Source organism: Pongo abelii, chromosome 10 (assembly GCF_028885655.2).
Source record: "Pongo abelii isolate AG06213 chromosome 10, NHGRI_mPonAbe1-v2.0_pri, whole genome shotgun sequence".
Lineage (NCBI taxonomy): Eukaryota > Metazoa > Chordata > Mammalia > Primates > Hominidae > Pongo > Pongo abelii.
In genome coordinates, this window is record NC_071995.2 from 16991063 (window position 1) to 17008890 (window position 17828).

At 37.3% G+C, this 17828-nt stretch overlaps 1 protein-coding gene across 1 annotated transcript in view; it reads right to left on the reverse strand.

Moving 5' to 3' along the window:
- The window catches only part of SLC15A5 (solute carrier family 15 member 5), an 89166-nt gene extending 87380 nt beyond the window's left edge, over positions 1-1786 (reverse strand). The window contains exon 1 of the mRNA XM_063712047.1: positions 1426-1786. Coding sequence (XP_063568117.1) covers positions 1426-1786 — 361 coding nt within the window. The remainder of the gene's footprint in view (positions 1-1425) is intronic.
- Between the last annotated feature and the right edge of the window lie 16042 nt (positions 1787-17828).

Sequence of the window (17828 nt, forward strand, 5' to 3'; positions counted from 1 at the left end):
AAACTTTTTCTTGGTACCAAGTAGCAGCCTCATCACCATCCATTCCATCCTGTCCCCCTACCCAGCTTTATTTTTTCATCCTAACTCATTGCCACATGACATCATATCTATTTCCTCTTTTATTTTCTCTCTCCCTACGCCAAAAAGTCCACTTTAGCAGGAACAGACGACTTTCTTCTCTATTGCATTTCCAGACCCGGAATAATGTCTGGTACAGAGTAGTCAATAAGAAATATTTGTTGAATGTTGAGTGATTATTTGCCATGCAGTGACTTAGTTTTTATTCCACAAAACTAAAGCTGCGAAGTTTCCAGGTTTGACTTAAACTCCAATGGATTCTCTGAATGGTAATTTACCACCTGCCTGAGATTGTGTGATATGTTGAGTACCTGATATCTATCCATCTCTTTCTCATCCGTCCCCCTACCAACACTCATTTTGGCTGCACCTCTCATTATTGGTGAACAGCATGCTATATTCCCAAGTTTCTCAGATCAGAAACTTGGAGCTAATTTTTGACCCCCATCACATTTGTACCTTTATTTAGTTGCCTTATAGCTTTTCGCTTGTTCTCTCCTGAATTGCTTTATTGCTTAAACCATCATCCTGAGATTTTCTGATCTCTCTCTATTTAATCCCTCACTGTGGTTGTCCATCCTGTATTGCAGAATAGCATTTCTCAAATGTTGTTTCCATGATATTTTCAGAGACTTCTTGTTGTTTAAGAAGAATAACTTGAACTTTTCAGTCTAAAATTCTAGTCTGTTCTTCAGGTTGCTCTCTATTCCTTATTAAACTATCTTGATGTTTTCCCAGCATTTCTCGCAATCGGTCCCAAACTTTTGCAGATATATATTAGTATATATGTAAAGACGCACACTGTAGTGTCTAATTTACTCATTTCTAAAGCATATAATCATAGTTAATAATATAGAAATCATGCCATCATATGCAATCTTAATTACTATATGACTAATTAAAAGACCACCTTTGGATAAAAACATTTCTCAATTATTTTATATGAACTTCAAAAACCTTTTTTAGCACATTTCATCTTAGTTGTGAAGCAAATAAATTTCACATTTCTGAGGGAATTTGTCGTGAATTTGGGCTTGAGGTAAAAAGGTTTTGGGAAAGGAGGGCATTCTAAGGAGTAAGATACATATGTAAAGGAGTAATTATTGTAAAATATAAATGCAAGGATATAGGCGTCAAAGCATTCTCTAACACACACACACACACACACACACACACAGACTTACTAGCATTCTTCAAATAGTACAAAGGATGAAATACATTGAAACCACATTCTTACTTCATTTATGACATTTTATGCTAAGAGCAGAGTAAAAATAATATAAACTAAAAATTCTAACAAAAATCTACTTAAGTCACGAAACAATCCAGTCAGCAGAGGACACTCACCTAGAAAATGTAGAAACAAGCAAATATACACCAGTTTGTTTCTTCCTACATAGACATCAGTGAGCCATCCGACAAACACAGGGGTAAGTATTGAAGTTCCAACAAAACACAGGTTTAAGATGGCTGCTTTGCAATTGTGATAGCCAAGCTTGATAGTGCAAAAGGGGATCATGTTGCAGACGACTTCAAAGAACGTGAACCTCTCACACAGCTCCACCAGAAGCAAGCAGATTCCAACCTGAATTTTTTTCACAGAGCGTGAGGAACACAAATCGCCAATATGTCTTACAGTTTTCTCCTTCTCAATGCTGTGATGTAAGTGTACTTTCTCATCAGTTATGGTAAAGTCTGTAACAGACATGACTACCCTCCTTGAACACAACTTATGTTAGTGGTTTGAACTTGGTGCTATTTTGAGCCCCATCTTTCTGATGAAAAAATAAGAACGTTGCTTTGAATTTCACATCTCCATGCTAGAATTTCATAAGGTTTGTTTTTTTGTACATGGACGTTGTTCATTTTGATGATCCAAGAGCATGAGTATTTAAATGTTCACGGTAGCTCAGTGTAGCCAAATCTGATTTGTTTGCTTAATTACTTAGCGGCTAAATTAGGATCGTCCTCCAAAATTATATTGAATTACATGAATCCAGTTGCAAACATGTGGAAACTCATCTGCCTCATACTGATAAAGGTTTAAATATTGAGGCAGAAGAAGCAGTTTTTCAGGAGAATTTGAGCACTAGATCAAGAAATAATTTGAGTCTAATAATTTCTGATACTTTAATTAAACAAGCCAGAACAGTACCAAGAGATAAAGCGCAAAAGGAAATCTGTTTTGAGGGGCATGATATCTTATCATTATTACATTTCTTGTTATTTTTGGTTGGAATTCTGATAAGAAACTTAATTAGGTAACAAAAGTGCTAGTACATTTGGGTAACAAGCAGAGTTTACAAAAAAGTAATTTAAGTGCACTAATGAAAGGAGAAAATATTAAATAAAACCTTGCTTCCTTTAAGTTGACCCCATGCTTGTAGAACAGCCTCTCAGAGGAAATCAGAATCAAAAGGTGCTATTTGACTCCTTTATTATTAATCAGTAGTCAGGGATACAGCAACCAGCCTACACAGGCTTTGGGGAATATTGGATCTGGTATCACCCTGACCCTTCAGCTGTGAATGGGTGTTAGCATTCTATTTTGGAAAGCAGGAGGGCCAATTAAGCTAAAAAAGCAGCAGTGAAAGAGAACACCTTAACATTTAGTGGCTTAGCTGCAAATGAAAGAAAAGGGACCGGAACTATTGGGTCAAAGTCATAATAATCCAACACTTGAGTATAGGAATGTTATTTTCATGCTGGAGTCAAAACCTAAATACCGATAGGGACTTTTGACTCTGGTTCTCATCTTTTGGTTCTGAGAGACTGGGGGCAAAATACTCTGTTCTGACCCCTTCTAATAGCCTCATTGTAATGGTAGCTATTTGTGTCTGCTCAGCATTGCTACTTTGGTAACAATGCCCTAAATTTCCTTTGTGTAAATTGATCATTCAATTTATGATCCAAACTTGGACAGTTTTGTGCAGGTGAAAAGTGATGCTATTTATAGTTACTCCTAAAAAAAAACACAGTTATAAACTGGGACTGTCCAGGGCAACACTCTAACATGTGTTCTCCCTACCTTTGGAGAATGACTCCTATCTATTACCTGAGATCATGGTGGGCCTGTTGATCAGGATATCCCTTTTCTTCTAGCCAAGGGGGTCAACACCCAGTCTAAGATAGTCCTTTTACTTTTCTCCTGCGGAATTTTAATCTTGAGTGGAACGACTTAAGAATGGGCATGGTGACAGCTGAGTTATTCAGATGGCAGTGTATTAGTCTGTTTTCATGCTGCTAATAAAGACATATCCGAGACTGGGTAATTATAAAGGAAAGAGGTTTAATGGACTCACAGTTTCACATGGCTGGGGTGGCCTCACAATCATAATGGAAGGCAAAAGGCGTTATCTTACATGGCAGCAGGCAACAGAGAAAAATCATAGTCAAGCGAAAAGGGAAACCCCTTATAAAACCATCAGATCTAGTGAGACTTATTTACTACCATGAGAACAGCATGGGGGAAACTGCCTCCATGATGAATATACCTCCCACTAGGTCCCTCCCACATACTTGGGAATTATGGGAGTTACAATTCAAGATGAGACTTGGGTGGGGACACAGTCAAATCATATCAGCAGTACCCAAAAGGGACTGCCCATGAGGCCCTGATGGAGAACTCAGCACCTCTCTGGTTCTTTTTCTTCTGGAGCCACGATTACTTTTTCCTTCTGTAGAAGGCTCAAAGGATTCCCATTAATTTTGGTTTGATTTAGTTAGCCCCATTTGGCTTCTGTGGCTTACAAAGAACCCTAAATGATACTTTACTTTTTTGCTTACACTAGATGCAAGGGCAAGCTGTTCTCTAGCCACTGGCTGATTTCTTTAGCCCCTGACAAAGTGCTCCTTCCTAAGCAGAGTAGCACTGCTCTTCCCCAGGGCCTGATGATGATCCCATCTGAATTGTTTGGCTCCTCTCTGTATACTTGCTCAAGATCAGGCTCCATTTGCATTGGAGCCTGATCTTGAGCAAGTATACAGAGAGGAGCCAAACAATTCAGACTGGCCATCAGAGAAATGCAAATCAAAACCACAATGAGATACCATCTCACACCAGTTAGAATGGCAATCATTAAAAAGTCAGGAAACAACAGGTGCTGGAGAGGATGTGGAGAAATAGGAACACTTTTACACTGTTGGTGGGACTGTAAACTAGTTCAACCACTGTGGAAGTCAGTGTGGTGATTCCTCAGGGATCTAGAGCTAGAAATACCATTTGACCCAGCCATCCCATTACTGGGTATATACCCAAAGGATTATAAATCATGCTGCTATAAAGACACATGTGCACGTATGTTTATTGCGGCACTATTCACAATAGCAAAGACTTGGAACCAAGCCAAATGTCTAACAATGATAGACTGGATTAAGAAAATGTGGCACATATACACCATGGAATACTATGCAGCCATAAAAAATGATGAGTTCATGTCCTTTGTAGGGACATGGATGAAGCTGGAAACCATCATTCTCAGCAAACTATCGCAAGGACAAAAAACCAAAGACCGCATGTTCTCACTCATAGGTGGGAATTGAACAACGAGAACACATTGACACAGGAAGGGGAACATCACACACCGGGGCCTGTTGTGGGGTGGGGGGAGTGGGGAGGGATAGCATTAGGAGATATACCTAATGCTAAATGACAAGTTAATGGGTGCAGCACACCAACATGGCACATGTATACATATGTAACAAAACCTGCACGTTGTGCACATGTACCCTAAAACTTGAAGTATAATAATTAAAAAAAAAAATTACAAATCAGCAAGAAAAAAAAAAGATCAGGCTCCAGGTGGTGGTAACCTGTGGCTTGGGGACACTTGAGTCAGTAAGAGCAACAGCATTTGCCTTCTTTGGAGGGGATATTTGGTAACCCTCCAAGAGAGCCACCTACTCAGAAATAAAGTTTATTTTAGTTATCTGTAAGGGGGAAAAATCTGACTTCAATAGGGACATAATAGTTAGCAAATAGGATATTCATTTAAGTGGGAGTTAGGAGAACTAAGTTATATTCCTGCCCCTTTATCACTTAAGGCAAATTTCTTCCTGTCTATGAGCCTATTACATTAACTGCAAAATACAAACAGTAAAGCCTGTCTCAGAAGATCATTTCTGAGGCTTGGTATAAAAAAGAGCTTATGAAATGTCAAGAATTGCACATGGAAATGCCTTTGTTATTACTTGCTTCTATATTCCTGAATTTTCTAGCTACTCTAAGCAATGAGCCATAAAGAAATGTCATAGAACCACTTCCAAATTCCAGTTTGCACAAGAGACAGACGTTAGGAGGCCTGGATTATGTGGAATAGAGTTGAAGCAATGGGAAACCACCCCCTTTTTATTTGTCACATCCCTACTAGTTCTCAGTACAAAGTTCACAGTGAGCTCAAAGGACAAGTAGTAATTCCATCTGAGAATAATACTTGGCAGAGAATATTGAATGTCATCATCTTTATCAACAAACTTGGGCCCTTGAGTAAGACTTATGCATACTTTAGTTTTATGCAAACCCCTCCCCCATTCCAACCCAGGTTTGTTCTCTGTCCCTGCCTCTTCTCTCTGTTATAAAGTGATATTTTTCTCCTTTATAGAGGCAATGTATGGAATGTATGTAAACTGGATACAATTTGGAAAATGTCTAAAAATAGAAGAAAAACCATGGAAGTTTTTGGAGCACTTTGCTGGATGTTTTCTCCCCATGGCTCGTTCTCTTTATTAGTAGATTTAAAATATTTAAATTGTATAATTGTATACAATTATTGTACAATACATTTTCTACCCCATTTGTAGATACTATTAAAAAGCATTTTAATGTGCCATTATGAACTCTTTGTAAACATAGTTTTTTATGGTTGCATTAATGGAGACATAGTTTACTTAACTATTCTTCCATCGTTGGTTAGTTATATTTGTTTCAGATCAGTTATAAGCCAGCCCTTTCTCAAACATTTGACCATGAACCAACAGTTGAAAGAAAAAAAAACACCTTTATAAATAATGCTGAAAAGAATATTTGTGCATAAAGCTTTCCCCATTCCCTGATTATATCCTTAGGCTGGTTTTTCAGAAGCAATATCACTGGCTAAAATTATGAGAAAGTGTTTCGGTTTCTTGATATATAATGCAAAATTACAATATAAACTTCAGAAATTTTTAAAAATTGGAAAGCCTACATTGTTTTTGGAAGGCAAAGACTATACTTATCACTAGAATTCTTCGCTGGAAAGACAAAGTCACAAATGAAACATAGGGAGTAATAACATTGACCATACTTGTACGTGTTGGCAAATGCATCTTATTTAATAGAGAAAATTAGTCAGATGCTCATTTCATGAGCTGATGACATCCATGTTTTTTTCTGAGGACCCAGAGCATAGACACATCAGATCTTGTAAGGATTGTTTAGGGAACACACTAGGAATGCAAGCCCTGCTTCTAAGGAGGCTATTTTTAAATATTCAAGATTAGAAAGAATCTCTATAAGCTACCTCCAATATGATTATAAATTCTGAGAAAATGGTGGTGGCTTTTAAAATGTTTGTACAGTGGGTTGCTGCAATGCTTTTCCATTTGTGTATGTATTTTCAGAATAACTTTTCATAGGTCTTCTAAACAGTAAGTATTTTTAAGGGAAGAGCTTTTCTAGCTCAGTAATTCTCTGTAAATGGTATACACAAAGGTCATTTGAAGATATTTATTCTTTTAGGCCTATCGATTCCATTTAATTCCATTGACTATGAGGTTTGGTAGCTGGTTTGAAAGCATTGTCAAGAACATGAGGATTGGCTTCCGTATAATTTAATTGTTAAAAATGGCACATCAAAGACTTGGAGTGAAATTTTTGCTTCATTGTTCAAGGTGTAAAGCAGAAATGAAAAGATAACATATTGGGCTTTACTTTTTGCTTTGTAAATAAGATATTCTCTGTGTAAACCTCCACTCTTCCATTATAAAGAGGCTATGGCAATTGTATGATATCTATACCTTGATCCTTCTGTCCAGTGTGAAAGAGAATTACTTCAGCCCTGATATGGTTTGGCTCTTTGTTCCCATCCAAATTTTCTGTTGAATTGTAATCCCCAGTGCTGGGGGAGGGACCTGCTGGGAGGTGATTGGATCATGGAGGTGGTTTCCCCTTGCCTTTCTTGTGACAGTGAGTGAGTTCTCATGAGATCTTATGCTTTAAAAGTGTGGCACTTCCCCCTTCTCTCTCTCTCTCTCTCTCTCTCTCTCTCTCTCTCTCTCCTACTCTGTGATGGGAAGATGTGCTTGCTTCCCCTTCACCTTCTGCCATGATTGTAAGTTTCCTGAGGCCTCCCACTCATGCTTCCTGTTAAGCCTGCAGAACTGTGGGTCAATTAAATCTCTTTTCTCCATAAATTACCCAGTCTCAGGTAGTTTTTTGTAGCAGTGTGAAAATGGACTAATGCAAGCCCCTAGCAGAAAATCACTCATATAGTCCCAAGAATATATAAGATATTCAATTCTTCTCTAATATAGTGTGTTTTTTCCTTTTTCTGGGGACAACTAAGAACGAAGGGTATTTTTCTTCTGTTTTTCCCTCCACACTATGCAATGACCATTACAAACCTTGCTATTTTGTTGAATTCTACATGCAAGATAAATCAGTATAAAGTAAGTAAAGTGGGAATGAGTCATCACATGAACACCATAACGGTTAATTTTATGTATCAACTTGGCTGGGCAATAGGGCCCAGATATTTGGTCAAATATTATTCTGGATGATTCTGTGTGTTTTTGGATGAAATTTGCATTTAAGTGAGTGGACTTTGAGTAAAGTAGATTGCCTCATCTAATTGATTGAAGGCCTGAATAGAACAAGAGGCTGAGGCTGACCATGCCCCCACTTTCAGCAAGAGGGAATTCTCCAGCAGACTGCAAACTTCCTTTGCAACATCAGTTCTACCTGGTTTCCTAGCAGACTGCCTTTGGACTCAACTGCCGCTCTTTCCTGAATCTCCATACTGTCAAACTCACATCAGATTTTGGACTTCCCAAGCCTCCACAATCACATGAGCCAATTCCTTAAAATCCATTGATATATACACACAAGCATATTCTATTGGTTGTTTCTCTGGAGAACACGAATATAGACACTGTCCATATCATCCCTATTGTTCCTTCTGTTCATTCTTTTTTTTCTCTATTTGATCATAAAGGAAAAAGAAGGATTTAAATACAACACTGGTAGCTTTCACATTGATGTGTGGAACTGAGACCTCTTCTTGAGTTTTTGGTAGGTGGGTACACACTTCCACCTAGCTTTCACGTTGAAAATTCAAACTCATCATGTTCCAAGCTTAACTCATCATCTTCTTGCCTGATCCTACTCCTCTTTTTCCTTCTCTTAATGGTTCATGGCATCACCACTTATCCACATATTCAAGGTAAAAAACAGATGTCCTAGGCTCTTTCTTCACTTCTTTGCCTATTATATTTACCTTTTTCAGGAAAATATTTATTGGGTCCCTAACATGTGCTAGGCTATTTTATACTTGGTGGTGTTGGGGAGGGGCAGTGCTGTCAATTCAACATTCTTAATATTTTACAAATCCATCCTTTTTCTTTGCCTTCTACTCTGCTGTAGTTTGAGTCCTTTAGCATGTCTCCTTTGCACTGCTGCCTCAGGCGTTGCTTCCATCTCTCTCATACCTTAGTAACTTGTACATCATTTTCATCAGTTTGCCCTAGCTGTCTACCTCTTGTCCCTCTGACTGGCCTGATTTTTGCCATATGTTATATTGTTTCCTTTTTTTGCCTTATTTCCTATTATTTTCTTAATAGTGTTATTTAAAATGGCTTACTTTTAAAAATCAAGTAAGTTTATTTAGCAAGGAAACTTTTATTTTAGATGCAGGGGGCACATCTGCAGGTTTGCTACCTGGCCATGTTGCATGATGCTGAGGTTTGGGGTATAAATGAGCCCATCACCCTGGTAGTGAGCATAGTACCCAATAGTTTTTCAATCCTTGCCTTTCCCTCCCACTCCCCAGTAGTCCCCGGTTTCTATCGTTGCTATCTTTGTATCCATGAGTACCCAGTGTTTAGCTCCCACTTACAAGTGAGAACACACAGTATATGGTTTTCTGTTTCTGTGTTAATTTGCTTGGGATAATGGCCTCTAGCTACATCTATGTTATTGCAAAGGACATGCTCTCATTTTTTTTTTTTTTTTTAATTTTTTCCCAAGACGAATTCTCACTCTGTCGCCCGGGCTGGAGTGCAGTGGTGCTGTCTCGGCTCACTGCAACCTCAGCCTCCTGGGCTCAAGCAGTTCTCCTGCCTCAGCCTCCCTAGTAGCTGGAATTATAGGCGTGCGCCAGCACGCCTGGCTAATTTTTGTATTTTTAGTAGAGATGGGGTTTCACCATGTTGGCCAGACTGGTCTCAAACTCCTGACCTCAAGTGATCCACCTGCCTCGGCCTCCCAAGCTCTCATTCTTTATTGTGATTTCATAGTTCCAAGGTATATATGTACCACATTTTCTTTGTTCACTCTACTGTTGATGGGCACCTAGATTGATTCCATGTCTTTGCTATTGTGGATAGTGTTGTGATGAACAGGTGAGGGCATGTGTCTTTTTGGTAGAAAGATTTGATTTCTTTCGGATATATACTCGGTAATGAGATTGCTTAATTGAATAGTAGTTCTGAGTTCTTTGAAGAATCTCCAAACTGCTCTCCACAATGGCTGAATGAAGTTACATTCCCACCAGCAGTGTATAAGCAGTCCCTTTTCTCCACAGCCTCACCGGCATCTGTTGTTTTTTTGACTTTTTAATAATAGCCATTCTGATTCATGTGAGATATCTCATTGTGGTTTTGATTTACATTTATCTGACGATTAGTGATGCCCATTTTTAATTTTTTTTTTTTTTGGGCCACTTGTATGTCTTCGAGAAGTATCTGTTCATGTCTTTTTGCCTTTTCTTTAATGGGGTTGTTTGTTTTCTGCTTGTTCAGTTGCTTAAGCTCCTTATAGATTCTGGATACTAGACCTTTGTCAGATGTGTAGTTTGAGAATATTTTCTCCTATTCTGTAGGTTGTCTGTTTACTGTGTTGACAGTTTATTTTGCTGTGCAGAAGATCTTTGGTTTAATTAGGTCCCAATTGTCAATTTTTGTTTTTGTTGCAATTGCTTTTGAGGACTTAGTCATAAATTCTTTTCCCAAGGCTGATGCCTAGAATAGTGTTTCCTAGGTTTTCTTCTAAGATTCTTATAGTTTGAGGCCTTAAATTTAAATCTTTAATCCATCTTGAGTTAATTTTTAATATAGTGAATTGTAGGGGTCTAGTTTCATTTTCTTCATATGGCCAGCCAGTTATCCCAGCACCATTTGTTGAATAGGGTGTTGTTTCCCCATTGCTTATTTTTGTTGACTTCATTGAACATCAACAAATGTGGTTGTAGGTGTGTAGCTTCATTTCTGGGCTCTCTATTCTGTTCCATTGGTCTATGTATCTGTTTTTATACTAATACCATGATATAAAAACCTGTGCCATGCTGTTTTTGTTACTGCAGGCTTATAGTATAGTTTGAAGTCAGGCTTATAGTATAGTTTGAAGTCAGGTAATGTGCCTCCAGCTTTGTTCTTTTTGCTTAGGTTTGCTTTGGATATTCGGTCTCTTTTTTGGTTCCATATGAATTTTAGAATAGTTTTTTTTAGTTATGTGAAAAATGATGCTGATAGTTTGATAGGAATAGCATTGAATCTGTAGATTGCTTTGGGCAGTATGGCTATTTTAACAATATTGATTCTTTCAAACCATGAGCATAGAATGATTTTTCATTTGTTTGTGTCATCTGTGATACCTTTTAGCAGTGTTTTATAGTTCTACTTGTAGAGATCTTTCACCTCCTTAACAAGGAAACTTTAATTTACTATCATAAATGAAATTACTCGCCATAAATGGAAGGTAACTATAAAGAAAATAATACTACTTAAAAATAATTATTAACATTTACTAACTGCTTTTCTTTGGCCAGGCCATTCTAAGAATGAATTCATTTATCTTTGAAACTATCTTATGAGGAAGATACCATTTTTATGAGCCCCATCTTACCATTATGGAAACTGAGGAACAGAATGGGAATAACTTTTTCAAGATCAATTACAAGTAGTAGAGCAGGGACTTAAATTTAAGTGGCCTGATGCCACCACCTCCACTCAACATAATGCTTTTTCCTTTATATAAGAAAAAGATTGAAAGATAGTACATAAACAGCCACTTTTCTTACTGCAGGATTCTACATTATCTAATGCCCAAACCACATATCACTTAAAATCATTTCAATTTCCAAGATATTGGGAAACACTTTTCTATTTAATCCTCCCTAAACCTCCAGAGACTTTTTTTTGTTTAATCTAAACTTGTTCAATATGCTCCCCTGCTTACAGTCTGTAAGTAATCCCTTTAAACTGTGAGATCAAGTTAGAAATTCTTTGCTGGCACAAAAGGCCCTTTATGATCAAGTTCCTGCCTTGTGATAAGAGTCTTCCCTTGCTGTTCTGCCATGGAGCTGGATAACATGCTCACAGTCCCAGGACTATGCCATGTTCTTTTACCTTGTCTTACTTTTTCACATGCCATTTCTTGTTCTTGGGACACTTTCATTTTCCATTCACTTTGGGAACTTCTCTTCATTCTTTAAGCTTCAGCATAAATATCACGTCTCAGTAAATGTTTCTTTGATTCTCAAAGATAGTCTCTTTGGGCTCTTAAAACACTGCTTATATTTCTCTCTTCTAATACATAGTATATTATATTAATTAGTTTGAATGCCCCTTTTCTTGCTTACCATGAGTTTTTTTGATAACAGGGGGCAGTTTCATATTTATCTTTATAAGCCTAGCACAGTGCCTGGAATGAACTAGTTATTTCGGTACATGTCAAGTGGCTTACATGGCTGTGCCATGTGACATACCCAGACATAAATTACTTGCATTCAGTCAGAATTCTACAAGAAGTGCTGCTTACTAAATTTTCCTCCCAATTGACTACCGGGATCTTGACTCTAATAACTGGGTAAAATCCACTTGCTACCTATATATTATTTGCTACCTATATATTATTTATTTTTGTTTTTAGTAGAGACGGGGTTTCACCATGTTAGCCAGGATGGTCTCGATATCCTGACCTCGTGATCCATCCGCCTCCGCCTCCCAGAGTGCTGGGATTACAGGCATGAGCCACCACGCCTGGCTTCAAGGTAGAATCTTAATGACAGAAGCGAGAGCATCAAAAATGCTGTGCAGGTTTCTAGTATAGGCATCCTGGTGGACGGTGGTGCTATTCATGCAAGGGAACAGACCGGGACAAAGGAACATGACTTTACCATTTGACATTTTGAGTTCGAGACACCTAGGGCATATCCAATAGTTGATGAAAGAAGGGAATCAAATTCATTTTCTCTCTCTCTGTCTCTCTTTCTCTCTCTCTCTCCCTCTTTTTTTCATAGGAAGTCACTTTTTCCTTTGTGTGGAGGTGAAATATATCCCCCATTGTGCAGAAAGAACAAAATGACATTTTATGTAACAATGTTAAACCTTCCCAAGCCAAAAGCAGCTTAGAACATTACTATTTAATTACCCTCTCCTGAATACCATTTGGATTTCATGAAAATTTATTGGGGCACTGTGCTATTCCTTTGCAAAGTACCTAGGAAAGGCTATACAATGCTAAACATAAACTGTAGAATAGCAATGAATTTGAGAAAAAATTAAAGTTTTTATTAAAATAGGAAAATGGACAGGTTTTAGTTATTTTGAAATTAATTGCAAAATACTAATCAAAATTTAATTTTAACTTCTACACTTGTTCTTAGCCAAAAGGCCAAGAAGCTATTGAATTAAACTAAATTAAATTTCAATTTTAAATCAAATTTAATTTATTTGAGTGTCTTTTTTATTTCTTGGAGTGAACTAAATAATTTGGCTACTATTTTAATGCAAGATTATATTTTCATTATAAGTAAAACATAAGCATTTGGATCATGTACTGTTAGTCAGTGTCAAGATAAAACTATTTCTTTGTCATTCATCTGAGATTTGAGTTTTGCCTGCAAAAACTTTAGGGAAGATGTGGAGGAGAAAATTCAATTGTTGATGAATGTTAAGCCCCCCACTTTTAAACCTATCATTTGCTTAGAATATGAGTTAGTAGACATGTTTTGAGGAAATGGCTACCTTCAGGAAGGCATCTTACCACGGAAGGGGGCAGGATTGGTGAGATGGATAAAGAGTTAGGACGGTGATATCTGATTTTTATAGTTCATCATTTTAGACCGATTCTCCTCTAATTTCAAATTTATACAACATTGGACTTGAAAGAGGGCATTTTGGCCAAGTCCTTTATGTTACATTGTTACACAGCTGAAGATCTGAGAGGTAAATTGACTGGTCTAAGCTAACTTAGCTAATTAATAGCTTGTCCTGCAATCAAATTCACGCCCCTTGGCCACTAATCCCATTTTTTTCTTCAACATTGTAATTGGATAAAAATCTGTCCTACTGCTTTGAAGTTTGAGTATCTTAAAAATTAGAAATTGACTTGGACCAAGAGAGTGTATGCCTAATCAAATCCATAATGCTATAGAAATGCTTTTAGACTTAGTTCTTCCACTATCTACACAAATTCGCACAATTAACTTCTCAGGACCTCAGTTTCTTATACAGTGACTAAGGGCTTTGGATTAGATGATATTTAAAACACTCTAGTTCTCTGAGTCTAAGTTCCCTTTCTAAAGACCCTGGAAATTTACAAGAAATAAGTCTTTTTCACAGTAGGAATAGAATCATCTTCCTATAAATTTTACTTTTCATATATGTAAACTATGCACAGGGCATAAGTAAGATTTAACCATTTTGAAAGATGCAATTACCATGGTTATGCCTAGATTTCTATCTTTGTAGTACCTTCCCTGTGAATCCAATTTGAGACACGGACACAGAGGAAAGCAAAGGAAAAGCTACTCTATCTTTCTCTCTTCCTGCGCCCCATAGTTCAAAAATTATCCCTGGCCTTTCAAAATGTATACAGAAGAAAAAAAAAAACAGAACATTTAAAAATATATAGTTATAAATAGCTCTTTGGCTCTGATTTTATTGTTTCTTCAAACTCTGCACATTTTATTCTGGGGACTTTATTCACACACATGTAATTACCTGAGCTAAGCAATTTTTCATACTTTTCAAGGTTCTTGCATTATTGCACCTGTACGACGACGGCTTTATAATTCAGTAGTAATTCAACAGCAATTATTTTCCATGATGCATGTACATTTTTATATCAGATTGTTGGCAGATATTCTTTATGATGTCGTTTTCACTAATGAGGAAATTAGAGTAAGTTATCTCATAGAGTGAGATGTCTTTTTCTGACTCATTTCCCAGCTCTTGACATGGATTTTAGAAAAGTTTGTGTATTGTAAAACAGCATATACGAATGGGAACAACGTTGGCTCTGGATCTATGGGGCCAGGAAGAGCGGTGAACTATTTTATAGGTCTAGTAAGGTCCTGTCTGTTCCATCCATATGATGGACTCTGACAGAAAATTTACATATGCATGAATGTAAATATTTAGATTGTAAAATTCTAAGAGAACAAAGACCAAGCTTTGTACCACTTTTAAGCTTTTCATCATGCTCACTCAGCCCAGTATAGGTCCTCAGAAGGCACAGACTGTCTTAATAGTTTGGCATAGGACAAGAGAGCAAACAGCTACCATGATTATCCAATAAACTCAGGCACCAAATCATTTTGATCGAAACCATTTGTAGCCAACAAAATTCAACATTTTTTGAGCACCTACTATGTCAGACACTCTGCTCGATGGTGTGGTTTCTAAGGTGAATAAGACCTGATTAACTTTCATTTTATTTAAATAAGTTTGTTATATGTTTTTGATATGCCATATGTATACATATAAGTATGATAAGATTACTTCATTCATTCAAGAAATATTTATTTAACACCTGTGTATGCTAAAAAATTTACTAAGTAGGGAGGACCCAAAGAGAAAGACACAGATTTTGCCTTCAAGGAATTCATAGTCTCAGGGTTGAGACAGAAATAAGTACATATAAATGCAATTAGAAAACAGTGAAAATTGTTCTCAGAGAGGTACACATGGGCACTGTGGGATAGCGGATGAGGTGCACCTTAATGAGATTGTACAATAAAAACTTTCTGGAGGAAGTGATGTCAGCATGAAATCTCAATGAAGAACAAAGGGTTGTCTAGGACAAGAAGGTAAAGCACATTCCAGGAAGAGGGGAGAAAGGGCCAAAGGCAATGATATGTGAAAGCAAATAGAAATTAAGAACTGTAGATACTTTTAGCTAGTTCTAGAGCATAATGTGAAGAGAAGGAGTGGTGAGAAATGATTTAGATGGGACAAAATTGGGGAGAGCCTTGCCGGTCATGATGAAGAGTTTAGATTTTATTCTAAGCTCAGTGGGAAGCCATTAAAAGTTTTCAGCTGAGGATTAATGGGGTCAGAACTACATTCTAGAGAACAAAGGGAACATTTTTCTAGCAGCAATGGGAAGAATGGACAGGAGGTCATAGTAACCGGGTAGTATGGGACTAATCTTAGTGATAAGTGATAGGAGCCTATTAACAGGCATTATAGGAAACAGTACAGATTAGTGAGTCATTAAGGAGGGAAAATTTACAAAAATTTCTGACTGATTTAATATCTGTGCTAGGGGAGGGAAAATCAATCTTGATTCCCAGATTTCTGGCTGGAGAAATGTCACAGTGCCATTCCCTGAGATGCAGATGAGTGAAGACAGTGGGTGGTAGGAGATTGGGTGGGGGTGAGGGAAAAAATGAACCAAGTGTTGATATATTGCTTTGGGAAGCCTATGGGACACAGAGAAAGAGATGCCCAGACAGTTCATGTCTGAAGTTGCGGAGACCAACCTGGGCCAGAGATAGAGATTAAATAAGAATCATTTGTTTACTGATGGTAGAGGGAGCCAGCCGTAAGAGTGGTTGAAGTCACTCAAGGAGGGTGGGAAGAGTAAGACAAGGGAAAAGCAAAGCTTCTTGGAGGATTTCAATATTTAAGACAGAAAAAGCATTGCTTATGTGGGAATGTAGGAAGAAATGAGAATGGCAGGAGTGGTATTGCCAGGTAGACTTAGGAAGAACTGAATAGTCAAATGTAAAGTTGATAAGAATTAAAATGTACTTATTTGATTTAATAATAACCAAGACATTGATGTCTTTGGTGAGGGATAAATTTCATTGGTACGTTCAGTATACACTCAAGGTATTTTTAAAGTGCTCAGGAAAAGGGAGAAGTTGATTAATTCCCCTGAGATGAGGAGACATTCAGGTGATATTTGAGCTGGACATGAAGAAAGTGGGAATTTGTTATGTGGAAAAGGTAAAAAAGTTAATTCCATCCAGAAAAACGACCTGAGCCTAAGAAACGTGGTATATTTGAGTCAAAGTTTGGCTTGAAATAACCTGACCCTACCCCTTTCTCCAAGCCTCCAATTTTCCATGTGTACCCCATTGATCAAAGTTAAGTAGAAGGAAGTGGTAAGAGAGTTTCAGAAACAGTTTGCAGAGGTCAGCCTCCCAGTTATAGATAGCAAAATAGAGGAAAGGCTGGGAATAGACCTGAGAGAAAGTAATACTGGAAATAAAGAGGAAAAGGTAAACTCAACAAACATGTCGTAGGTATCAACGTCTAAATATGTTAATTATGTGGATAGGGCCAGGAATATTGGGCCCGGAGGGATGTATAGAGAGTGACTGCATATTCCCCCTGTCTCTGCCTCCTCTGCCATCCCACACTTATTTGGGTGAATGACGTTTAACTGGGATGGAGAATACAGAGGAAAAAGCAGGTTGGGGTTGGTTATTTAGCTTGAATTTAGGCATGCTGGTTAAAGTTACTGAAAAAAATTCAGATCATGTTAAAAATACATCCTGGGGCACAAGAATATGAATGATAATGATGTTCATTTGGGAATCATCAATGTATAATCATTACAGCCAAAGAAATAAGTGAGGTCATCCAGGAAAAATGTGTATAGTAAGAAATGAAAGGCCACCAACAACAAACCTTGTGAGAGACCCACACATTTTGGATTAGATATTTCTAATATGTTTTCATTACTCACCCTTCTAGATTCTGATGTCACTGTGGCCAAAGGTATTCATAAGTAGCCAAGGGAAATGGAAAATCGAGTCTGTTGTAACATTGCTAGGTATTCTAATAGTTCTTTTAGAAATGAAACTTCTACTACTGAGAGAAAAAAAGTTTGATTGCTTAATTCTTTATTTGCTGTATTTTTATTTTTCTTACATAAAAACTACAGTAATGATTTGAGTTGACACATCATTTCATCATCTCGTTTCCAGATACCTCCTTTTTTGGGGCTTGTGTACATCTAGTCATACCCAGTTAATCTACTTTAAAAAATATACTTTGGGCCTTACTTTGGCCACCTCTACTGAGAGAAATCATTGACTGTTTCTTGAATCTCTTTATGCTATGCTGACAGTCTCCATTTAACACCCAGAGAGCACAGAGCATTTAGTTTTTGCATTCCCTTACATTTGCAATTCATTTTCTGTGTCAATTCATGTGGTTGATATTATAAAAATCATTTTAAACCTAGTTTAACTTTTCTTTTTTAACGTTTGGCTTATTCATAATTTTATGAGCTATAAATTTTATTGCATTGTGAATTGCTT